Source organism: Lepisosteus platostomus, chromosome 11 (assembly GCF_059453375.1).
Source record: "Lepisosteus platostomus isolate fLepPlt1 chromosome 11, fLepPlt1.hap1, whole genome shotgun sequence".
NCBI classification, from domain to species: Eukaryota; Metazoa; Chordata; class Actinopteri; order Semionotiformes; family Lepisosteidae; genus Lepisosteus; species Lepisosteus platostomus.
The window spans coordinates 20266523-20293771 of record NC_142621.1 but is presented as its reverse complement, the minus strand read 5'-3'; the positions used below and the strand labels follow the sequence as shown (position 1 = coordinate 20293771).

General features: G+C 39.1%; 1 protein-coding gene across 2 annotated transcripts in view; it reads right to left on the bottom strand.

Moving 5' to 3' along the window:
- Positions 1–27249, bottom strand: part of rabgap1l (RAB GTPase activating protein 1-like) — a 423532-nt gene that overhangs the window by 133737 nt on the left and 262546 nt on the right. For both annotated transcript variants that reach the window (XM_088598822.1, XM_088598823.1), the window contains exon 16: positions 12371–12496. In XM_088598822.1, coding sequence (XP_088454948.1) covers positions 12371–12496 — 126 coding nt within the window. The remainder of the gene's footprint in view (positions 1–12370; positions 12497–27249) is intronic.

Below are 27249 nucleotides of genomic sequence, written 5' to 3'. Positions count from 1 at the left end.
TGATGTCTTAAGTGACTGACTTATAAGCATGAGGTCGGGTGTTCAAATCCAGCTGTCGCCATGAGTTTTCTTTTAAAATAAACATTTCTTTGAAAAACTAAAATAGCAAATATTATGTACACTACTGTAGATTGACATTTTTTATATTTCTAAATATCTCAACAAGTTTGAGGCTAAGTCATTTATTAATAACAATGAATAATTTAAAACTGCTACTGATATTATTACTGACTAAATATTATCGACACTATATTGAATTTGTTCATTTTTCTAAATATCTTTCTAAATAACGTTCAAAGTGAGTTAAGTGATTGCCATTTTCCATGATTACTTGCGCTCATTATCGCAGTAAAAGAACCGTATACTTTTCAAATTCTAATTTTTTAAGCAATAAGGCACTCCAGGCTGTGCTACTGTATATCATGGATATAGTCACAGTTAAAAGGTGTTGTTAGGCCCGACGCAATGCAGAAGGCCGGCATCCCTTTTAACTGTGACTATATCCATGATATAGCACAGGCATCGAGTGCCTTATTGCTTTTATAAAACGGTCCCCAAATATGCGATTGCTGTATAGAATGTATTTTAATTTAAAACAATTATTTAACATGAAAATTAAGCTGTTTATGTTCTTCCGCCTGAGAAAATAGTCCCTCGTTGCTACGCAACGCAGAAACACAGCCACAAGTAACTAACTAACAAGGACAGGACATTAGCTAGCCAATATGATAAAGAAATAAATGACTTGTTTTATGTTTATTTCTTTACCACATTTATTTGAACATTGCAATCAATCGTACAAGCACTGAGGATCTAAATATCTAAATATATGTATCTATATAGCAGGTAGTATTACTGTATTCCACTTTCTTTGTAAACATGGAAAAACAGATTCACAACGCGAAGCTGTGTCACTCTTCTGTATAAAAAAAACGGTTTGAACATCATGGCTGCTGTTTTTAATAATCTGCTGAGTAAAGAATAGGAATGTTCCTACTGTCAGCAGTATTGTGTATATAGTTTAACGTACAGGCTGCGGAAACTTTCACAAGTAGAGGTCTTTAAAATTAGGTTGTTTTTTTAATTCTTAAAAAATACGAGATATAATGATGTGTTCCTGCTTAGACATTGCACAACTTTAAAAGCTATAAAAACAGGTTTCAATAGTTGATAACCACTTTTTATGAGCGAAAAACTTCTGATCAGCTAAGAATCTCTGTGTACGCTGTAAGGTTATGTAGAACAGATCAGCGGGTCTTTTTTTCCTCAATCACAGGCTCTGAAAACAGCGTGCCACCTACTGTGCTGCATCAGAGGTGGAGGCGGCACCGAGAGAGGGAGGAAGCGCGGAGCTCAGTATTGCATAATGGCCATAAAGCACCAATTGCATCTGCTTTCATAACTTAGTGTTTCAAGTTAAACAACGTAGATCATTTTCTTTGACTCCTAAGTCCCTTGATTATCATAAACACAGGTTTCTCAGCACTAAGACTACTTTTTGATACCATTATTAGACAAAGCAGGAACTTATTGTACTTTTCTAATGACATTACAGGTGGAAATTTTACAGATTTTAATCGTCTTCAATTTTGTTATACATTTTAGAAAAGTTTCAGCAAAAACACACCACAAAACTATTCTTGATTGTATTTCTGAATGCTATGTTACACTTAGTTCATTGTTTTAAATACATCTAATTAAGAAAGTTAGGTGTTAGCATAAATTATTAGTAATCAATAATAAATTTAGCACTGTGATAAATTGTGCTAATAATAAATTCTATTCTACTCTGAGAATGTAGGGGGGAAGAAAAATGCCCTTGGTCTTTTCACTGATAAACTTGTGTTAACAAAAACTACAGTATGCTTAAGAGTTGTTAAACCAGTTTTTATTTATTTTTTCAGCCTGCTAGAGCACCACAATTCACACTGAACCACATCACAGATCACAGATCACAGATCAGACCCAGTGTGTGAGATATAGCTGTTTGATCTGTGCTTGATCTTTGATCTGAGCTTTAATAGAGAGCTTATCTCTATTAATATATTAATATCGAGTGCTATTAAATGTAACTTTTTTGTATAGATGACACTTTTCTAAAATGTATTTAAAAATTAAAACGATTACAATTGGCATGCCTGTAGCTTTTTCACGAAACCTCCTAGAGTTACAAAAACACTTGCTGTGTGTACAAAGTACATGTGGCTGTTTTCACAGCCTTCACTGTCGTTTTTAAGAAATTTTGTTTACCACGCTCAAATATTCTTCTGTCCATCAGTGAGCGAATTCTCTTTTTTAAACCTCAGTTTTTTCATCGATGCATAATTATGCACTAACTGGAACCCGGTTGGGGTATACATTCACAATGCAAGAAATACTGCTCAATACGGCTTCATGTGAAAAACCCGTATATCACCATAGGAAGCAGAACAACGCAGCCTGAAACGGCCGAAACATTGTGTTGTCTTCTCTTTTCAGCATGGAATAAAGCTATTACTTGTTGCTTTGCAGCCTACGCATGGTTTACGCAGCTACCCACCTGTATTAAACCTATTTCACTCAGTAGTAAAACACTAAGTGTAAAGTGCTATGAGGAAAAAAGGTATCCGCGGGAGCACATCTGCAATAGAAAGCAACAGATTTGACATGTACAGTAAAATGTGACATCTCTGGAGCGTCGAGTATTTATCCAACAGTGTGAGCTCATTTGCAAGGCTATTAAGGTTGATTGAGTTACTGTAACAGTCCGGGTGTGGGAAGTTACTACTGTCCCCCGACTGTCTTGGCCGAAAGGAACTTGTCTTTCATTGGAAGACCATGAACCTATTGTACTCGTACATGAGAATAAAATATAAATACACCAAGGGATTGGGCTGAGTTCACATTACAAAAAAATCAGTGAGTCTGCACTACAGCGGCCATAGTATGGAGACAAAGACTTTCGCGCAGGCGAGCAGACACACGCTCTAATGTCAGGCGTATAATCTTTGAATTAATATCGTTATTGATTTCTTTAGCCTCACAACATTGTCCAATAATAGTCTTCTTGTGTCTAATTTTTAGTTAAGCAGGATTTGAGCTACAGACCATAAAAAAAAAACAGGATTCACTTTTTTCATATATTGATGATAATGATATCAGTAGCAGTTTGAAACTATTCATTGTTATTAATAAATGACTTAGATTCAAACATGTTGTGATATTTAGAAATATAAAAAAGTCAATAAAGTGTCCATAATATTGCTATTTTGCTACAGCTATTTTAGGTTTTCAAAGAAATGTTTATTTGTTTAAAGAAACTAGATTTGAACACCTGAACTCACCCTTATAAGTCAGTCACTTAAGCCATCATGCCACTGACGCAGTCACATGACAAGCAGTGAAACAAGCATACACATATCAATAGATATGTGTATATACTACTGTTTGTGTTACAGTACATGAATATAATTATATTGTTATTAATTTCTTTAGATACGTGATTCCATATTATATTCCCTATTAATCAAATTCTAAAAGTATGGTTTTGTTTACTCCGATATCAAGCGTATTAGCAGAAAAGCTTGAAACTATCACTTTTCTCACAAAGTACTGTATATAAACGTATAGTAACATGGTCAGAAGGAGCATGTAAAAACATTTCTGAAATAACCACATGTAAGACTTTGATGCTTAAAATGTTTAAGGAGAAATGGAATACTGGTGTGTATTTTTTCTTTAAAATACCAATACCAGTAATATACAGTTTACATAATATGTACCTAAATTAATATCGTTTATGACCATCAGATGAGTTATGCTCCTCTTCTTTTTATGCTCAGCTACTAAAATTTCCATTAAGCTGTAAAATTCCATATAAATATTCAATACTAAGTGGATTAAAACATGCACAGTAAAGAGATTAAATGATTAAATCTTTTCACTAATGAACAATGCACCACAAGTGCCCCAGTCGGTCATTTTGGCCAGCTAATCAAGTACCGCGGTACAAAGCAGTTACTTGTGGGTAATTGCGTGCGGTATGGGTTTGTACCATGCATTTTGAATGAATGCATCTGTAACTATAATACAGTGGTCAGACAGGCCCCCAATGAAATTACCCCATTAAAGACTAAGGTAGTCGAAACCACTAGACACTCTCCATGGAATAATGATCACACACGACCCCTTAAAAAGGAGTGCCACAAACTAGGAGCCCAAATGGAGGTCTACTGGTTTCCAAGTATTCAAGCCAACATGGACTGATAGCCTGCAACAATATAAGAAAGCCCTATATAGAGTCTGTTCAGCTTACTACACTGAACTTATAGAAAGTAATAAAAATAACCCTCGCAACCTATTTAAGACAATAGCTAATCTTACAAATAAGACCGATTCTATAGTACCATCTAACTTAAGTAGTGACAATTTAATTAACTTCTTTAACAATAAAATTAACACAGATTATCAGATTTCAAACATAATCAAATAAGCCACAAAGAAGTCTGGTACAGAAAAAATATGCGCACCCCTTTAGTGTTTTTCAATTACTTAATGAACACGAACTCAAGAAATTAATTATTAAGACAAAATCAACCACCTCTCCGCTAGATCCCATCCCCACTCAAAGATTCCCTTGAAGTTCTGGCAGGACCTATAATTAGTATGATGAACACGTCCCTTTCATCCACAAGTTCTTAACAAATACACACCCGTCTCAAACGTCTCATTTCTATCTAAACTTCTTGAGAGAATAGTTGTGGCCCAACTTCAATCGTATCTGGACTCAAATAATATACTTGAGAAATTTAAGTCTGGTTTCCGCCCAGGCCACAGCAGTGAAACCGGATTAACAAGAGTAGTACAGTAAATTATATTATGTTAGCTACTGATGCGGGGAATGCAACAGTGCTTGTGTTTCTAGACCTTAGTGCTGACTTTGAGCCGGTTGACCACTCTGTTTTGTTACACATGCTTGAGTTTGAGGTTGGCTTATGTGGAACCTTAAGTGGTTTACTTCATATTTAACTAATCATTTCATTATGTTCAAATATCTCATTATTGTACTGCTTTGTCAATGTCACCAGTTCAATTTGGGGTACCACAGGGGTTAGTGCTGAGACCAATATTGTTCTCTCTCTACATGCTGCCGCTAGGTAGGATAATATAAAAACATAATATTAACTTTCATTCATATGCTGATGACACTCAAATATATATTTAGTTTACACCGAATTTGCCTCAAAGACTCAGCACATAACCTAGGCATCAAATTAGACAAAAGGCTCTCATTTAACTCTCCTGTTAAAGCACTATCGAAAACATGCTTCCTACAGTTAAGAAATATTGCAAAACTAAGGCAGTTTCTCTCCACTCAGGACACAGAGAAATTAATACACGCTCTTGTATACAACAGGTTAGACTACTGCAATGCCCTACTATCAGGGAGCACCCAGCACTCTTTCAACACCTTACAGCGAATTCAGAATGCAGCAGCTAGAATTGTTACTTGGAGCAGAAAGTACGACCATATAACCCCCATACTTAGCTCTCTTCATTGGCTTCCTATCAGCTACAGGGTAGACTTCAAAATCCTTCTACTTACTTACAAGGCTCTCAGAGGTCACACACCTGTCTATCTAATGGAACTTATTATTGTATACGAGTGGTTCTCAAACTATGATACCACAAGTGGTACGCAGAGTGCCACCAGGTGGTACGCCATATGACCCTGGAACTTTGTTGTGTGCACTGAAAAATAGGGATGGGTTTTCATATGTTCGATTTTAATAAAATTAGTTTATTAGTTTATGTCGAATACGCAGCCTACACACTACAATACAGCATGCACTAATACTTGAGTGGACACAAGACCTACTATGTAATTCTATACCATTCTATAGGAATGCATGCTACTAACGTATATGACCGATTGTATTTAAAAAAAGTTTAAATAAGGAGGTATGAGTGTGCATGATTTTGTAACAATGCCAATGTTGTAAGCACAGGAAAGCATAGAAACGAGTACTACGAATGCTGGCAATCTTGTGAGTACAGAAAAGCGTGATAGATAACAGAAAAATATTTAAGAATTGTTCTAGGTAAATTTGAGAAAAATACACCAAGAGTCTCTGTTTTTTGCTCCCATGCGCATGAAATAAAAACTTCTTTTAACTGCTGAGACAGACTCCTGAAACGGAAATGGGGAAAAATGCAAGCTTGCGGATTGCTAAAGCAGGTAAGCACCACACTGTGAAGAACTTTGTTTACCGTTGGCAAAAGAGCTGACATGTATTATGTTTGGAGAAAACGTTATTAAACTGCTTGACCTTCTTCCCCCTCTGAAAGACACAGTCACTCATAGAATTATTGATATGGCAGATGATATCAAAAGTACATGATAGAATGCATTAAGATGAGCAGATGCTTTTCACTGCAATTAGATGAGTCTAGATGTCGTTGATTTGGCCAATTTGCTCGTTTACGTTAGATACGAGTTTGAGGGTACGTCCCATGAGGACTTTCTGTTCTGTAAGCCACTACCAACAGGAACTACAGAAAAGCACATATTTCAGCTTCTGAATGAATTTATCGAAGAGAATGGCATTGACTGGATAAAATGGGTCGGAGTTTGTATAGACGGTGCAAGAGCAATGACAAGCCAACACAGCAGTGTACTTGCACAAATTAGAGAGGTTGCTCCAGATATGGACGCGCTGCAGCATCCACCGTGAGGCCTTTGCCGTCAAGAAAATGCCTGACGACTTAAAATCTGTTAGACTCTGTTGTGAATTGTATCAAAGCTCGACCAATGAATTCACATCTACTTTGCTTGACTAAACATATTTATATTGTTTATTTTTAATTGTTGTTGTTCCTGTTGTCATTCTGTAAAGCACTTTGAGAAGCCACCTTTAAAGGTGCTATATCAAATATAGTTCATTATCATAATATTTATTATATGTGTATGTGAGTATGTGAACGCGTGCTCATGTTGGTCATTGAGATTTTCTGGGGTTCCTATGAGAAGATGACTTGTAGGTGGTTCTTGGATGCTTTGGTTTGATCGGAGTTGTACTTGGTCCAAAAATTTTGAGAACCACTGATGTATACCATTCAAGTCGCCCGCATAAATCACTGAATGCAGATCTTCTTCATATTCCACGCATTAATAAAAAATTTAGTTGGCGGTAAAGCTTTAGCTACAGGGCCCTTAGCTTATGGAACAGTCTCCCACCCCATATTCGGGATGCCGAGTCAATCTCAGTATTCAAATCCAGACCGAAGACCTATTACTTCAGCCTTGCCTACTCACACCTTATGTTATAGCCTGCTGAAACCATGGCTGCTGGTGCTGCTGTACATGCTATTGTGTGTCTCTATGTTGGCCCACCAGGGAGATACATCTGTTCTGACCAAACTGTCCTATTCTCCTCCTCACATGTCCGGATGGTGCCCGGGCTGGGTACCATCTGAGTTGGATGCTGCATCACTGCCATGGATCCAAGAGGGACATCGTGGATATAGCTATCGTTTAGGAGGAATTTGCTGGTCTACAGAGATCTGCATGGAGTACTGACATACAGAAGACATGATGGATGAATTAATATCCTCATTCATTTATTTTTTTAATTATATAGCGTTCGCATGCCCAAAGGGGTTGGGAAGCCAGTTGACATTGGACCCCTAGGGTTGTGTTTTCTCCTTACTAAGGAGTTTTTGGTTCCTCTCTTCCATTGTCTTCTGGTCATATCTGTTCTGTATTCACAAAATGTATGGTCACTTGCATTGTTAAGTGCCTTGGGGCAACCTTGTTGTGAAACGTGCTATATAAAAAATTGAATTGTTCTGTCGCCCTCTTCCCGAGTGTGCCAATAGTGATCAACTTTTCATTTTGCTGGACACATAAGTACGTGAGTATGAAATTGACTGGAACAAGTGTGTGCGAATCTGCTCAAACGGTGCACGAGCTATGACTGGCAAACACAGTGGGCTAGTCATGAAAATTACGGCCGTTGCTCTGTTCGCTTTGTTGGGCGCATTGTATGATTCATAGACAAGCCATCAAGGCTAAGAAAATGCCCCCCAAACTCAAACAAGTAATGGATGAAGCTTTTCATACTGTAAATTCAATCAAGGTGAGTGCAACAAGTGTACGACTTTTAAAGATTATTCCAAAAATTAAGCATAGAATGATAGAGGAGAGGCAGCCTTTTGCTACTACACACCCAAACCGTGGAATAGTATTCCTAAAAATATAAGAGAGGCTGGCTCTGTGGATATTTTTAAACGGGTACTCAAAACTTATTTTTTTACTCTTGCTTTTACTTGATTTTTTAAAATATAATTTCAGTGCTATTTGTATTGTTTGTGCATGGTTCTTTTAATGTGTTATTGTTGCTTATTTTAAGTTGATTTTTTAAAGTTTTTTTCTACTTTTTAATTTTTTTGTAACAAGCACTTTGAGTTGCAAAAAATTGTATGCTATATACATAAACATTATTATTATTATTATTATTATTATTATTAAGTGAGTAGGCTTACAATTAATAAACATGATGATTTTTAAATCTGTGTGTGTGTGGAGGGGGGCTCGAAATATTTTTAACCTCAAAAAAGGGTCACACTCAAAAAGGTTAAGAACCCTGCTCTAGTCTGTATTAAGGTAAGCTTTGTAGAAAACTCCTACCCAGCACATGACCAGGTGCAATGAAACCAGGATCAGCCATGTTTAGGATGCAGAATCAGGATAAAGTGACATGCAGCTCGACCAAATAACCTTGCTCCAAACTTCAGATTGGAGGTCTTATCAAAGGAATATGCACCACACATCTTGGGCATCCTCTGGTTTTAATTAGGCCATGCACAGCCACAAAGTATCCATTATTGGTAAGGACTATCAGGTGCCATTTAAATATGGCTTTGGGATATTTAAACAAATTTTGTTGTAAGCTATTATCATGTGGCATAAGACAATGAACTGATAACAAGATATATTCACTGTGGCTGATCAATATTAATCAAGTTCAGCATAACTGTGAAAAATCACACTGTGAGTTAAATTCAATTTCTAAGCATAATTTAATTTCAACAGGATTTCCTTTAATACCTACAACAACATGGCACTTAAATCCGTGAGGAGAATGTAAGAGCTCTGCAAATTAATGGGAATCAGTCTCCACATAAAGAGTTTTTCACTTACCATAATATTTTAACATCTAAAACCTTGACAGCCTTCAGTATGTACAGACAGAATGATGAATACAGAAATAGCAGATTTAACAGCATGGATGTTGCACTAGCTTAATTTTTTAATTTCAGAATAAAGTAGCATTCAAAATATGAATGTGTTTGGAAGATTTTACAACTCTAGGCTTAAGCAACAAAGTTTATGCAGCATTTTAAAAAATGCTGTGAAACCATCCTGAGCACATTTTAGTGAGGGACTCTGATTCAAAGTTTTATGAGGAATTACTGATATGATGTTTTTAAAAATCTTTCCACCTAAATCCTTTAACCAAACATTGCAAACTATCTTTGTTCTTCCTACCACTCAACCATGAAAGGTACATTTATTAGAGACCCACCAACAAGCGGTTGATACAGTTTTTGTATTTTTATCTGTTGATGTGCACCAATATTTATGATTAATCTTATCCTTGAAGGCAAAACTGTTGAGGGACCTAGCGTTTGCCATTGTAGCCGGCCATGAACCTGTTGGCACGATCGCTACTCCTCCTCTTAAGGGTGCTCCAGCCCTTCCTTGTTCTGCCCCATTACCTGCACCTGTTTCTGATTTCCGTTCCCCCTTAAAATCCAGACGCAGACGTCACCCGAGGTTCCTCATTGTATTCCACTTCGTGAGAGCCCAGGGTCCTGCTGCATCTGGCTCCGTTATGGTTTTAACTTTCTGTTCCTGATTCCCCGTCCCGCTGGTCCTGACCCGGTTCATGGTTCTATTCTCTGGATGGATCCCCTGGCCTTGGACTCTACCTTCTGTCTTGGATTACCCGTTTGGATTTCTTCATGGATTGTTCGCCCCGGACTCACTCCCCCTGGACACATGCACCCCTTGGACACGCCCCCTGTCTCCATACCCGTCTCCCGCATGACTGTCTCCCCCGTGTTTCCTCACTAATCCGGATCGTGTCGTCTGCATAGGGCCCGGAAAGAACTGTTTGTGACACCTGTCTTTCTATGCCAGTTACCATAAAAACATGTTCCAAGAGAAAATCTGCATCGCCTGTGATCAATTTACATCTATATCTGCATTAGGTGGTGCAGAGTATTTTAGGACAGCAGAACACATTCAGAGGAAAGCTGATCAGCAATGCATGTACACAGAGACTGGGCTGAGAGGGAAAAACATACATTGAGAAATGACACAGAACACATTGAGAAGTTGATCACTCAGGCAGTGTGGTGCTGCAGCTAGATAGGGACACAGAGAAGCAGCAGAGCTGTGCATGCAGGCAGTGATGGTAGTGTAGCAGGCGGGGAATGTTGGTCAGGTCTGTGGTCAAACAAGCAGGGTCGAAGCCGCTGGTGAGCCAGAATGCCAGAATGTCTTTGGAAAATGGGAGAAAACTAGAGCATCCAGGAAAAACAAGGATAAATGTGAAGATATGTCCCAGGCCAGAGTGCAAATTGAGACTGTCCACATAAATTTTCCATTTATAATTTATGCATTTCACATTGAATGCTATTAATCCTAAAACTGCCTTGAGCCACTATTCGGTCATTATGGCAGAGAAGTCTTACATTCTGATGCTCTTATATTAATAATAAAAGGAGATGGGATATTCAGTTGAATCCTAACTTTTTCATTATTTAATGTGTAAGGAGCTTTGTAGTTCGTACTGTATTTCATAACCTGTTTCCAGTGTCACAAATCTTTCCACCTATTTCCTCAACACAGCTCTCTCCATCTGATTTCTCCCTCTCTATGATACTCCCTCAATATTTGTGTTTCTGGTTCCTGTCTTCTTTAAGGTAGATAGACATTTTTGGCAAATAAGTGGTGGACTAGTGTATGCAGTTTCTTTTCAATGCCATAATGAATAATGTCTTAGAGATGTGGAAATCTAGAACAAAGCGACCTAGCCATGCTGTTGAAGCCAATAATCCAGTTTCTTTCATGAAATGGTTAGATGAGATGCTTGGAACAATTAGCTACTAACATGCAAACAGGGTCGATAGGCCAGATTGCCTCCTCTTATTTGTAGTCATTTATTTAGTTCTCATAAAACTATAAGAACTCAGATATCTGTTCCTTACTGCAACATGCAAAATTACAGACATATACTTAAAGAGATTTAGAAAAAAGAGGAGATGTATGGGGCTCTTAATTTTTTCAGAGCTCTTCTCTTCCTCTTAAACTCTCTTTTGTGACACTTACAGCATAACTGGATTTTGCTCTGGACTGTGGCTGACAGATGTGCTGCAGTAACCAAGCACACCTTGAAATCATTAGATTGCTTGTGTTCCAACAGAATAAGGTTTCAGGTTGTTCCAGATCGAGAAACATGAGATTATTTATAAAGATCAGCATGCAGTGCTTTTAACTACAATTGAACTCTCCACAAGGCTTTCTTGCATGATAGTCCTTATGAAACATTATACAAAGGACATCTCTTTTTCTCAGAACTTTCCTGTATTCTTGGTGCTTTTTACAAGCTGACACTTCTTATATCATCTTATATATTGTTACAGCTATAGGTGTAACAATATATAACATTTTGGTCTGTTCCCCGGATATTCTACATTGGACTTATTTGCTTGCGTTCCCCCCTTGCACCTGGATTCACTGTCGGCACCGCCCCCTGTTCGCCATCCCTTCCATTCCTGACTGTGTTTTCCCCGTAGCCCTTTTCCAGTCTTTACAAGTTGGGAGTTATAATTATTAGTTTTACTTATTGATTTATCTGCTTACTCATTTTCTGAATTTCTCTAGTTTAGCAACCACCCATTTGTAGCAATATTCATGTCCAGTAAATTTACTCCACAATAATGTCAGTTTAAATGAAAAGACAACTAAAAGCATATCTAGTTTCTTTTTCAGTTCATCAATCTGAAAGCACCAGAGAGCACAATGAATTTTAAGTTAAAACCACATGAGTTGTTATGCTTTTAGAGATACGTTTTTTTGACAGTGGTGTTAAACCTAATAATCTAAAATAAAAATTAATTACATCCATTAACCACAGTCCTTTAAGATCACTGGAAAGGTTATTGGGCCACTGATGGTACAGGTCACCTTCTCTCATTATGCAATATTTGATTGTTCAAAGATAGTGTTGTTCATTTCCTTAAAACAAAAATAACACTTTGTGAACTAAACTGCTACACTGTACATTCCGTACAGTCCACTGACAGGGGGTATGCTGCTCACCTGCATAAGTCTTTCCAGCTGGTAGAATTTGCAGTGCAGATCCTCAAAGTTGTTCTTGTACAACTGCCTCAGGCCATACTCATACATGATCTTCACCAACACGCAGAATGCCTGCTCTTCCGGCATCTGGGACAAGAAAAGACATCACTGTTAGTGATAGAAAGTACTTAAGCTGAAACCCAAGGCATTGTAAAAAGGGTTCATAATCGCAAACCAGGCATTTTTTCCACACTTTAACAGTTTGTAACATGAAGATAAGATTCCATGACCCACAGTTTATGATGTATTCATGATGTAATTAGAGAACCTTTATAGCTGCACTTCAGATGACAACAGCCAGAGCTGACTCCTTTCCTCTCTCCTGCAAGCATCGTCATCAGATCTATTATATAGTTAAAATATTTATCTTAAACTCAGAAATATTTCTCCAACTTTCCATACCATTATCAACACAGAAGATCCTATGAGAAGAAGATCATCATGTTTCAGATGAGGACGGAAAGTAAGTCACACAGTTCAATATCAATTCCCCATCTGTTCATGCTAAACGGTCACGGATGTCGGAAAGGCATGCCGTCGAATGGCCAGGAGAGCAATAAAGACCCTATGCATAGTGTCAAAACGGGGGTTAGCCCGGGCTCAGGAGGTCAGACGATGTCGGGTAGAAAGCTAAGCCCTCAGGCTAGGAGGGTCTCAAGACATCCGAACCCTCAATGCTGAGGGAGGAGGAAAGGGTGACCCGGAAATATATAGCCCCAAACAAAGACAAACCGGAAAGACATGCAAAGCACAGGGAAACTTGGAACAGGAGAGAGTAGGAGCGCCCTTTAGCTGTAGAGGGCGTGACAGTACGCCTCCTTTCACGGGCGGCTCCTGACACCCAAAAAACAAATGAGCTACACAGTACTGGGGGGGGGGGGACCTCATTTAACTGAAAGGAAATCTCCAGAAGTCCATGGCTGAGAGCTACCCCAGAGAACCAGAGAACCAGTTGATTCCGGTTCTGGTTGAGAGGGAACGCTGGCGTGTTTGGCTGCCGCTCCTCTCACAAGTTTTTTTTTTGTTCTCACCATTTTGTTTATTTTTCCTTTCTCTTCTCGGTGACACTGATTTCTCATTTATCTATTTTCATCCGCTTCGCATTTTCCGCTCCACGTTACAAATTCACAAATGCGGCTTCCACTTGCATCGTGAATTTGCTCAACCGAAGACCTTCACAACTTGCTACCGCCTTTTCTGGATTTCCTTCCCGTCTTGATTCATCGATCATGTCTCTGAGATACACTGCACTGCAACGTCTTCAACTAAAACAAAGCTACGTCCTGGTGAAAGACACATTCGATCACTGCCATTTTACTGGGATTTTACGACCGAGTCACTACACCCATCGCAGCACAGGATGCCGCTTTTTTGTTCGTCTGCCAGCGGAGTCTCTATCCCTGCCTTGAGGCGCTCGACTGTAAGTCCATCACGTACCGGCGCCGACCTCAAAAATCTCCTCTCACTACCATACCTGCAGCGCACTCTGCTTCCCCCTGAATCTCCGAGAGTGCCCAGATCAGCGCTACTCAACACCCGCTCCATTAACAGCAAGGCTCTTCTTTTATGTGAGATCATCAAAGAACAAAAACTGGACCTTCTGTCCTTAGCTGAAACCTGGCACAAACAAAACGATGGACTCCTGTTCAACCAACTAGTTCCTCCTGGATATGGTTTGTTTGACCTTCCGCGTCTTTCCGGCAGAGGCGGGGGCATTATTGTTATTTACAACCTTTTTTACAGTCTAAGTCCTATTACTATACCTCCTCCCACTTCTTTTGATTGTTTTAAATGTTTCTATCCCCCAATCTACTATTATTGCCACAGTTTATAGCCCACCCAAACCCAGTGGAGCCTTCTTAGGTGAGTTTGCTGATTTTCTCTCATTCTTATGCCTTAAGTTTAAAAGGATCCTTATTCTAGGGGACTTTAATATACACATCGATTCAAGCTCTTCCAGTCTGGCTAAAGACTTCCTTTCTCTTTTGGGAAGCTTTGACCTTACTCAGCTTGTTTGTACCCCTACACATAACAAAGGACACACCTTAGATCTAATTATTGCAAATGACTCCTTTGTCTCCCACTGCTCTCCCCTTGATCTAGGCCTCTCTGACCACTTAGCCATTCTCTTCAATCTGGAATTACCTGTTTCTAACACCTCCTCCCCACGCTCTGTAAATTTCCACAACTGGCGATCAATTGATCACCCAAGGTTTGCAAATTCTGTTCTGTCCTCCTTATCCTGTTTCTCTTCCTCTGACCTTCTAGAGGACAAAATAGAGTTACTTGACAGTGCTCTTTTATCTACCCTTGACACCTTTGCTCCTTTAAAAACTCGAACCATCTCTTTCTCTCGCCCTGCCCCCTTACCATAGAGTCTGCTAGATCCACCTACTTCTCTCACACCATTGAAAATCACCAAAACAACCCCAGAAATCTTTTCTCCACCATCAACACACTGCCTCATCACAACTTTGCAACACATTCTTAGATTTCTTTAGTTCTAAGATTGACAACATCCGGCATCACATTCTCTCCACTACGCATATCATTTCCATACCTCCTCCCTCCTCATCCAAATTCTCTGGTTTCCATCTCTCCGGCTTCTTTCTTCTTGACTCAGCATCCCTCAACAAACTAGTTACATGCATGAAACCCACCACATCTATCTTAGATCCCATTCCCACCACTTTATTCCAGTCCTGTTTCTCTTCTCTCTGTCCCATTGTCCTCAATATTTTACATGAATCCATGAGCACTGGCGTTGTACCAACAGTCCTCAAAACTGCTGCCATTACCCCAGTGCAAAAAAAGCCTAACATGGCTCTCGACAATCTAAACAATTTTCGCCCCATCTCCAACTTACCCTTTCTTTCTAAAATTCTAGAAAGTGCTGTCACACTTCAGTTACATAACCACCTGATGACAAATAAGCTTTTTGAACCCCTCCAATCTGGCTTCCGTCAACTTTACTGCACAGAAACGGCCCTGGTCAAAGTCACCAACGATCTTCTAAAAGCTTCTGATTCTGGTTCTCTTTCCATACTCATCCTTCTTGATCTCAGTGCTGCTTCTGACACTGTTGACCATAACATCTTACTCTCTCGTCTTGAGACTGTGTTTGGAGTTTCTGACACTGCCCTCAAATGGTTCAAATCTTACCTCACTGATCGCTGTCACTTTGTCTCTTTTAATGGGTACAGGTCTGAAATTGGTCTTGTTAAGTCTGGTGTCCCTCAGGGCTCAGTACTGGGCCCCTTGCCCTTCAGCATTTACATGTTCCCTCTTGGTCAGCTTTTAAGATCACATGGCCTCAGCTTTCATTTTTACGCTGACGATGCTCAAATATACATCCATACCAAGCCCGACACTGATGTGGCTGTCTCTATTCTATCTAATTGCATCTCTGACATAAAAATTTGGATGACTCAAAACTTCCTTCATCTCAACTGCGACAAGACTGAAGTCATGCTTATTGGTACTCCCCATCGACTTCGTAAAGCCAGTCCTGTAACCCTTTCTGTAGATAGCTCTGTACTTGAGCTTCAATCAAAATTGAAAAACCTTGGGGTTATATTCGATTCTGGCTTAACATTCAACCCACATGTGCAGCATACTGTAAAAACATCTTTTTTTCACCTTAGAAATATCGCAAGACTACGCTCTATGCTATCATTAACTCTGGCTGAAAAGCTGATCAACACATTTGTATTCTCTCGAATTGACTACTGTAATGCTCTACTTGCAGGGGTATCAAAATCTACTCTGAACAAGCTGCAGTATGTCCAAAATTCAGCAGCCAGAATCCTAACCAGGTCTAGTGCAAGTGTTCACATTACTCCTGTCCTGGAGTCCCTGCACTGGCTTCCGGTCAAATTCCATGTAGACTTTAAAATCCTCATGCTCACCTATAAGGCTCTGCATGGCTTGGCACCTCAGTACCTGTCTGAACTATTATCGCCCTACTCCCCACCTCGCAACCTCCGCTCTTCAAATTCTGCCCTCCTTACTGTTCCCCAAGCCCATCTACATTGTATGGGTGACAGGGCCTTCTCCTGTTATGCCCCCAAGCTCTGGAACTCTTTGCCCAAGGATATCAGAGAGTCACCTTCTCTAAATTCCTTCAAATCCAGACTCAAAACCCTCTTCTTCAGAAAAGCCCTTACTGGTTCCATTCTTCACCCCTCTGCTCTTCTTAGTACCACCATCCACGGTCTCCTCTATATATTGTAATTGTGTCTTATCTTGTGTATTCTCCTTATTTATTGTTATACTCTTCTTATTTATTGTTATTGTCATCCTGTAAAGCACTTTGAGAATCCACCTTTAAAGGCACTATATAAAATAAAGTTTATTATTATTATTACCCCCTCCTTCAAGGTAAAAACCTTTATTGGGTAGAGGAAGGGGGGGCAGGGCGGGACTCAGGGGACTGAGACAAAAAACATGTACAAATACAAAGGCACATACAACAAAAAATAAACCTGGGAGACCAGGGCAACAAACTACACACAACAGAAAGGAACCAAGAGTCCAGGGAAACAGGGGTCAGGGAGACCAGGGAAAACAGAAACCAGGAAGTGAGAGACCAAAACACCAAGAGAAAAAGAACAAAGAAACAACAAAAAACTCGGGAACAAAAAATAGAAACACACAGCACACAGGGCAAAAAATACGTTCAACATTCTGTCACGGATGCCGGGAGTAACATCCCTTGGAAAGCCAGGTATTTGTGGGCTTTTGTGCGCTTAACTATGCAAGTAACCATACATTGTGTGAATACAGAACAGAAGACCAGAAGACAACGGAGGAGAGGAACCAAAAACTCCTTAGTAAGGAGAAAAAACCCTCTAGGGGTCCAATGTCAACTGGCTGTCCAACCCCTATGGGCACGCTAACATTATACAATAAAAACAGGAAATAAATTAATGCGGGTTTTAATCCATCCATCCATCATATACGTCAGTACTCCATGAAGATCTCTGTAGACCAGCAAAATGATAGCTATATCCACGATGCCGCTCTTGGATCCAAGGTGGAGATGTAGCATCCAACTCAGGTGGTGCCCAGCCCGGGCACCATCCGGACATGTGAGAAGGAGAATTGGATAGTTTGGTCAGAACAGATGTATCTACCTGGTGGGCCAACATAGAGACACACAATGGCATGTACCACAGCACCAGCAGCCGTGGTTGCAGCAGGCTATAATGTAAGGTGTGAGTAGGCTAGGCTGAAGTAATAGGTCTTCGGTCTGGATTTGAATACTGAGATTGACTTGGCATCCCAAATGGGAGACTGTTTCATAAGCTAGGGGCCCTGTAACTAAAGACTTTACCGCCAACTAAATGTTGTATTATTGCGTGAAATATGAAGAAGACCTGCATTCTGTGATCTAAGCAGGCAACTTGGATGGTAAACATTAATAAGCTCCATTAGATAGACAGGTGCCAGACCTCTGAGAGCTAACCTGCTGTATACAAGAGAATGTATTAATTTCTCTGTGTCTGGAGTGGAGAGAAACTGCCGTAGTTTTGCAATATTTCTTAACTGTAGGATGCATGTTTTAGATACTGTTTTAACATGAGAGTTACATGAGAGCCTTGTCTCTAATATGACGCCTAGGTTACGTGCTGAGTCTTTGAGGCAAATTTTTAAATCCTCTGAGTTAAGTGCTGAAGTTATAGTAGTCCTATCGGTATTGCTGCCTCCAAACAACAGAACCTCAGTTTTATCAGAGTTAAGTAACAAAAAGTTACACAACAAAAACATTTTCGAAAAAATGTATATCCATTTATTTGCTGAAGGATCACCTGACAATATATATTACATCATTTTCAGGCCTGTTTTTTGCATGGCTTCATCACTCTGCAAACAATTCTTTTCATGCTCTCTCACAAGTACAACATTCCCTGGAGTAGAAGAAGATGAGTAATGAGTGAATTAGGGACTACATTGAAGCTAAGAAAATGTCTGCTAGGGAGCTTGAAAACAGAAGCCACAGCTAGACTTTAGCACATGGTGCCAGGTGCACTATGGGTAGTTAGTGGCTAGACAGCATTTTCTATAAATTCAGTGTTAGTATAATTTTTTCCAAGAAGGATATGGGAATCAATATTAATGTTAATTTTAATATTTTACTAAAGATTTCTATGGAGAGGAGCATGACTGAGTTCCATGCAACTTTTGTAGTTCCCTGCCATCGGGTGGGGCCCAGTTTGGGGCAAGGTGGTGGCTCCGTGGCTAAGGATCTGCGCCTGTGGCTGGAAGGTTGCCAGTTTGTATCGTGTGGCCGGTAGAGAAGTCCTAATCCGGGGGGCCCCCCAGCAAGGCCCATAGCCCCAACTGCTCCAGGAGCACCATATAAATGACTGACTCTGCTCTTTGACCCCAAGTTTCTCTCCTTGTCTGTGTGTCTCATGGAGAGCAAGTTGGGGTATGCGAAAAGACAAATTCCTAATACATGAAATTGTATTTGGCCAATAAAGTGATCTTCTCTTAAGATTAATGTTAATATCAATATCAAAATTAATGGATTTTAAGTTTAATTTAAAAGCTATTTGTGAAGTGCCTTCATGAAGGGTTTAGTGCAAATTTGCTAAAGGCACCTCCAAGAAGGCAGGTCATAGTGTATAAAATATCTGGGTATCTGGAGGTTCCTGACCCAGTGTTGCAGATCCATAGTGCATATGCTGTACAACATCAGATCTGTTTTACTTTAAAATTAATTTTTTGTAGAGTTTACTGTGTTTTTAAAAATCACATCACTTTTTTGAGTCTCATATAATTACACGACTCTTAAATCATGGTGGTTCTTATCCATGTAAAGTTGATAAAGTGAATAAGGTAATATTTTTATTTTATACTGAGCTATTAAACTCAGCTAAAATACAATGTAATGAAAATTAAAACACTCTGGAGAATGGAGATTAAAGAAGAAGAAACTTTATTTTATATAGCATCTTTAAAGGTGGCTTTCTAAAAGCATTTTACAGAATGACAACAACAAAAAATACACAAGATATGTGCAATGAAAATCCACAATGAGAGGAGACAGTAGATGGGAGTAATAAATAAGGTAGGAGCAAAGGTGTAAAACAGAATTAGTTAAGTAAAGGCTCTTCTAACGAATAAGGTTTTGAGTTTAGATTTGAAATAGTTTAGGCAAGGAGATATCCTGATATCCTTAGGGCTAGATTTCCAGAGCTTTGGGGGATAAAAAGAGAAGGCTCTGTCACCCCGTAGAGATAGGAGATCAGAATTAGAAGAGCAAAGGTTGCCAGATGAGGAGTAGAATGATAGTAGCTCAGACAGGTACTGAGGTGCCAAGTGAAGCAGAGCCTTATAGATGAGCATGAGGATTTTGAAGTCGACAAGAAACCTGATAGGAAGTCAGTACAAGGACTCCAGGATCGGAGTAATGTGATCACTTGCACTAGAACTGGTCAGGATTCTGGCTGCCAAATTTTGGACATTGTGGAGTTTGTTTAATGTGGATTTAGAAACCCCAGCAAGTAGAGCATTAGAGTAATCAATTTGGGAGAAGACAAATATGTTGATCGACTTTTGAGCAACAGTTAGTGATAACGTAAGTTTGATAAGTTTGGCAATATTTCTGAGGTGAAAGAATGATGTTTTGACAATATTATGCACATGTGGGTCAAATGTCAAGCCTGAATAAAATATCACCCCCACGTTTTTCAATTGAGACTGAAGCTCAAGTACAGTACAATCCACAGATAGGGTTATAGCATTAGCTTTACAAAGTTGATGGTTTCAGTCTTGTCACAGTTTAGATGAAGGAAATTTTGAGTCATCCATGTGTTTATGTCAGAGACACTGTTAGAGAGAGTAGAGACAGCCACATCAGTGACATTATTTTGTTATGGGTGTAGATGTGACTATCAATAGCATAGAAGTGATAGTTGAGGATCATAAAAGCTAACTAAATGGAAGCATGTAAGTGCTGAAAAGTAGAGAGCCCAGTATCAAGCCCTGAGGAACAACAGACTTAACAAGTCCAATTTCAGACCTAAGTCCGCCCACAGAGACAAAGTGACAATGGTCAGTGAGGTAAGACTTGAACCATTTAAGAGCAGATGAGAAAGCCATGGTTAACAGTGTCAAAAGTATCAATGAGATCAAGAAGAATGAGAATAGAAAAAGAACCAGAATCAGAAGCTATAAGAAGATCGTTAGTGACTTTGACCAGGACAGATTCTGTGCTGTGAAGTTGTCGGAAGCCAGATTGGGGGGGTTTGAAAAGGTTATTTGCAACGAGGTGGTTATTGAACTGAATTGTAACAGCATGTTCTAGAATTTTTGCAAGAAAGGTAAGTTGGAGATGGGGCGAAAATTGTTTAGATTGTCCAGAGCCTTGTTTGGCTTTTTGGCAGGGGGTAATGGCAGCAGTTTTGAGGATTAATTTATTATACTGAGGACAATGGGGCAGAGAGTAGTGAAACAGGATTGAAATAAAGTGGTGGGAATGGGATCTAATAGGCAGGTGGTGGATTTAATAAGTGAAACCAGTTTACTGATGGATGCAGTGTCAAGAAGAGAGAAATTAGGGAGAAGGGAACCAGTAAAGTTGGGCAAGCAGAAGGAGGTATGAAAGTGACATACGTTGTGGAGAGAATGTCATGCTGGATGTTGCTGATTTTGCAGCTAAAGAAATCTTAAAATGTGTTGCAAAGTTGCGATGAGGCAGGTGAAGTGATGGGGCAGTTTGGCTTTAGCAGTCTGTTGATGGTGGAGAAAAGGTGTCTAGGGCTGTTATTTTATTTTTTTAAATGTGAGAGAAGTAGATGGATCTAGCAGACTCTCTATGGTATCCTTATATTCAGACAAGTATTTTTTCCCAGCCTGATAATTTAGGCCAGAAAGAAGCCATCTACATTCAAGTTTCCGGGAAACTGCCTTCATTGAACGCAGATGGTTGGTGTACCAGGGGGAAGAGCGAGAAAAAGAGATGGTTCGAGTTTTTCGAAGAGCAAATACTGTACAGTCAAGCTAAGTGAGCGCTATTAAGCAAATTTATTTTGTCCTCTAGAGCAGTGGTTCTCAAAATTCTATGGTCTGCGGACCACTTACACCAAGTCACAGATGCGATGGACCGCCTATGCCTACGTCCACTTCTAACCCTGTAAAAATCATCACCTATTATTGTACTAAAAATAACTAATATTGAATTAAATATTATAAAAAGTAATAATATTTTTACAAACAAAGCTGCATATTTTGCAAATATTTTTATTCCTTAAAATGTTAATGTGAAGAACTTAACTGCCTTGTTGAGCAATCAGAGAAATGATATCTGGATCCAAGCTGGACAAGTCTCATGTCCGGACGAAGACATCACATCAAGCACACCTTCTGTTTCCTTGCACATCACATTTATCAATCTGTTGGAATTAGAATTACAGCACTGCTGGTATGGATCACAAATTCACTCGCATTTTCACTTCTATTCTGCATCTTATTTGCACTTGCACTGTCACTATCATTGCTATATTTGCATTTCAGAGTCCCAGATTTGAGACATTGATCCATAATAACCCTTCTTCTTTGATTGCTTCTTTAAATTACACTTTGAACTTTTAAACTCAAGGTAAAATATTCAAAAGTAAGAACAAAACAGTACGAACAATATTAAATGCAACGGTCGAACCACACATATAAAAAACGTAAATAGCGGAACCAATCATGACAACTAGTGATGCGCGGGTTGACTCTGGTTCAAAAAAAAGATTTTAGATCGGGTTGGGCGGATGAGGGTTGAAATATGACCAAAAGCAAAATATTGCAGAAAACCGATCATTTGTATCTTAAATTAAAGTGATTTTAAGGTTTAAAACTGACATTTTACCATATTTAAGCCCCAATTGGTTGTATCACAAGGCAAAGCGGAAAAAAATGTAAGCAAACAGACAACAGTGTATTACAAAAAAATACATAATGGCAACTTCGTTAGAGCAGATCAGGACACAACTTCAGAATAGTGAAATAAAAATAAAGAAGAGGGAGGGACAAAAGAGCCAGGTGGGAGAAGTTTGGCGAGCTAGTTAGCACAACTGAAGAAAAAAGCACAGGTTATGTTATCTGCATCGATTGTGGCGCAAGACTAGACTACCTTAGTCTGTTTAAAACAAGGAATCTGGATATGCTGTTTCAATAAATGTTAATCAAATGAATGTTCGAATATTGTTCGGTGTAATTTCTAATGGAGTGGGTTTGGACTGGCTTCGAGTCAGTTCTTTATCATTTTAAATTAGGTGCAGGTAAAAAAAAAGTTGACCTGTGCATCACTAATGACAATAGACTGCTGCACGGTGGCAAGGATGTTGCCGCCAAACTGACTGAATTATTTTGTGTGCGACATCATTTTAATCGTGGTGCATAAAACTAAAACACTGAAGCGATAGGCGCTGATGGGGAGAAAGAAGCGGCGAGGTGGTACACCATAACTCAAGCTTCATTAAAACACAAAGGCAACGGAAGGGTACAGCCAAGGAGAATGAATGGAAATTTTGCCCTTTCTGCAGACCCTTAAGCCGACTAGGCTGGTGCTTGCCCCATTACTGACACAGACGGTCCCCTTAACGGCTGGTGAAACCCCAATATCTAGAACCACCACCTAAACCACCTTAACAGTGCTCTAGGGGGAGCCCCTTCGTAGCAGATACTAGAATATTCTTTCCTCTGACTTAAAACAGCGTAGACTTGCTTTAAGAAAGATAATTAGGTAAGCCCGCGTACCACCTGCCTGGACAAATGGACCTAGTTCAAGGGAAGAGAAGTAAGAAAAAAAAGAGTAATTTGCAATGATAAAGGCTGTATCTTTTGTTATGTGTTGGGCTAAGAACAAACTGGGTTAGATCAAAGCATCCCAACAGAGCCAGAAAATCTAAAGCTAAATTGGAAGATCATGAGTCAATATGTATATTAAAGTCCCCAAGAATAAGGATCCTCTTAAATCTGTGGGATAAAAATGAAAGTAAATCAGCAAACTCACCTAAAAAGGTTTGGTTGGTCTATAGACCATGGCAATAATGGTAGAGTGGGGAACGGAGACATTTAAAACAAGACACTTAAAAGAAGAGAGCAGAGGTAAAGTAACTGGATTTAAACTGTAAAGGGGATTATAAATAACAATTATGCCCCCACTTCTGGCCAAGAGACAAGGGAGGTCAAACAAACCGTACCTTGGAGGGACTAGTTGGTTGAATGTACTAAGTATTGATATAGTGAGTAGTGAAATACTGAGTACGCATTGATATAGTAAGTAGTGAAAAAACACACACACTAAGTAAATTGATAAATTAAATCCCCCGTATTTTGTAATTCCAATTAAAACAACCAGTGCTCCTGACCAAAGGTACAGCAAACTTAACACAGATAGGGATACAAAGGCTCTAGACCAGTGGTTCTCAAACTATGGTACCACAAGTGGTACACGGAGCACCCCTAGGTGGTACGCCATATGACCCTGGAACTTTGTTGTGTGCACTGAAATCTTGGAACGGGTTTTCATATTTTCTATTTTAATAAAATTAGTTTGTGTCGAATACGCAGTCCACATTCTATGATACAGTGCAAGCTAATACCTGAGTGGACACAAGAGCTATGTAATTCTATATCAATGTATGATATCCACCGCGAGGCCTTTGCCGTCGATGCCTGACGATTTAAAATCTGTTAGACTCTGTTGGGAATTGTATGCTGTACTCGATCAATGAATTCACATCTGCTTTGCTTGACTATATTTATATTGTTTATTTTTAATTGTTGTTGTTCCTGTTGTCACTCTGTAAAGCGCTTTGAGAAACCACCTTTAAAGGTGCTATATAAAATATAGTTTATTATTATAATATTTATTATATGTGTATGTGAGTGTGTGCGCGCACACGTGCTCATGTTGGTCATTGAGATTTTCTGGGGTTCCTATGAGAAGATGACTTGTAGGTGGTACTTGGATGCTTTGATTTGATCAGGGTGGTACTTGGTCCAAAAAGTTTGAGAACCACTGCTCTAGACTTTTTGTTTAATATTTTGCTTCTCGTAACTAAACTCCTAGACATTTATTTCCATTGTGAATAAATACATTTTAAAATCCTGTTCTCTGGCCAAATTTATATGTGTTAAAGACTATGATTGTTCTGGCAACCATAATTCTGATAATATTTCAGACATTTTTTAAGGATATCATTCTAGTAAACTGCTCACATAAAATTAATTTTGCAAATAAGTTTTGAGACACGTCCTGAGACACAAGCATAACTGCAGACAGGTCAATCAAATCAGCAGAAGCCATTTTGATACAATGTTATCACAAGCGTTTAAGCTTTAATTAGGAATCTGTGGCACTCAGGGCTTGTTAGACAGGGCTTCCAACATTAGGTGTCTGTGGTCCCTCACATTTCTAAGACTAAGAGATTCAGCTTGTCACTGACTTTTTCAGCAGCAATAGCTGATGCTATAATAACCCCCCCGCACGCACAAAATACAATGGACAAAAAGATCTACAGATGCAGCCATTCAAAGGTCGCGGTACAAACCCATACCGCACACAACTACGCATGAACCACCGCGCCGTACCGCGGTACCTGATTGGCTGGCCAAAGTGACCGACAGGGGCACTCATGGTGCATTGGTCGGTAGTGAAAAGATTTAATCATTAAATCTCTTTACTGTGCACATTTTAATCCATTTAGTATTGAATATTTATATGGAATTTCACAACTAACTGTACAAACTGTATATTGCTGGTATTGGAAGTTTAAAGAAAAAATACACACCAGTATTCCATTTCTCCCTAAACATTTTAAGCATCAAAGTCTTACATGTGGTTATTTCAGAAACTTTTTTACGTGCTCCTTCTGACCATATTACTGTACGTGTACTGTACTTTGTGAAAATTGATCGTTTTAACCTTTTCCACGAATACACTCGTTATCGGAGTAAACAAAAGTATACTTTTAGAATTTGATTAATAGGGAATATAATATGTAATCGTGTATCTAATGAAATTAATAATGATATAATTATTATTAATCGGCTGTTATCAATCATGGCCTCCTAACAATCCCCCTCTGTGAATTGGCTTCATTACTCTGCTCTCCTCCCCACTGATAGCTGATGTGTGGTGAGCGTTCTGGCGCACTATGGCTGCCGTCGCATCATCCAGGTGGATGCTGCACATTGGTGGTGGCGGAGGGGAGTCCCCATTACCTGTAAAGCGCTTTGAGTGGAGTGTCCAGAAAAAGCGCTATATAAGTGTAAGCAATTATTATTATTATTATTATTATTATTATATTCAGGTACTGTAGCACAAACAGTAGTATAAAACTTTGCATTGATATGTGTATTGCTGTTTCAGTGCTTGTCACGTGACTGCATCGGTGGCGTGATAGCTTAAGTGACTGACTTATAAGTGTGAGGTTGGGTGTTCAAATCCAGCAATCGCTATGAGTTTTCTTTTAACAAATAAACATTTCTTTGAAAAACGAAAATAGCAAATATTATGGACACTACAGTATATTGACATTTTTTATATTTCTAAATATCACAACATGTTCGTACTGTATGTACACAGCGGTACCGCAGGGTGTAGGGCAGGAACCCAAGTGAGCCAAAAACGTTACATCATTAAAACAGTAATATCTTCCGTGTCGCATTAAGAAGTTTGAAAGGAGGAGACACTTTACACTTTAACTTCAGTTCACAGAGAAATTTCACCAGAGCCTCACAACATTGTCCAATAATACTCTTCTTGTGTCTAATTTTCAGTTTAGCAGGATTCAAGCAGGATTTCAGATGAAAGGCAGTGACGTCAAGCAAGCCCAAATCAAAGTTTAACCCATTCAGAGCCTATATTATATTTTAGTGTTTCATTTTGAGCTGAAGACCCTCACACCTGAAGAAGGCTTCACAGCCGATATGTTGCGTTTTCTCTCTTCTCTTTTCAGCATGGAATAAACCTATTACTGTTCCTTTGCAGACTACGCAGGCTGAAGTAGTCTTGTACAGTGATAATAGACATGGGTAATGTCATCCCCATTAAACAATGTGCTTATCGCGCAAATCCTGCGCAATTGTCTGTTCCAGTGTATTGTCTGTTTAGGGTTCTGTAGCATTCCAGTTTATGTTTGTACTTGCAAGAATGGTGATTACAAACATTAAAATCATACTTGCTTTATACTGTCCAAATGAGCAATCTTACTATTATAAAATATACCCACTTTTACATGTTTAATGTGTACAATACTTTAATACAGTTTAAAATAATTAAAAGTCTCAAACAGTATCAACTTGAATTCTCTCTATTAATATAACTATCAAGTGGAATTAAATAAATACAGCTTTTTAGTACAGATTACACTTTTCTAAAAATAATTTTAAAAATAAAAATGATTACAATGTAATCTTTGCACGTTTGATCCCAAGAGGAAGTACAATATGCTCCTGCTGGAACAGCAACCCCCCCGCTTTCCAATGAAAGACAGGTTCCTTTTGCCCAAGACAGTCAGGAGACATTAGAAACTCGCCACAAACGGACTGTTACAGTACGCATTAACAAGTTAAAACAATTCCATTGAAAAGCCGGGCGTGATAATTGTTTTCTTCCTTGATTTGCTGATCTGTAAGTCCGTTGGGCGCAGTGAATGTGAATTCTGTCTTGCAATGTCAGATTGTGAAAATAAAAGTATTTTATGAAACACACGTTTGCGATTTTAATCACGATGGGGGTAAGGGGGTCTCTCTATGACACTCTCCCTTATAAAATGAACATGAAACTGTCACGAACAGTTCTTTCCGGGCCCTATGCAGACGACACGATCCGG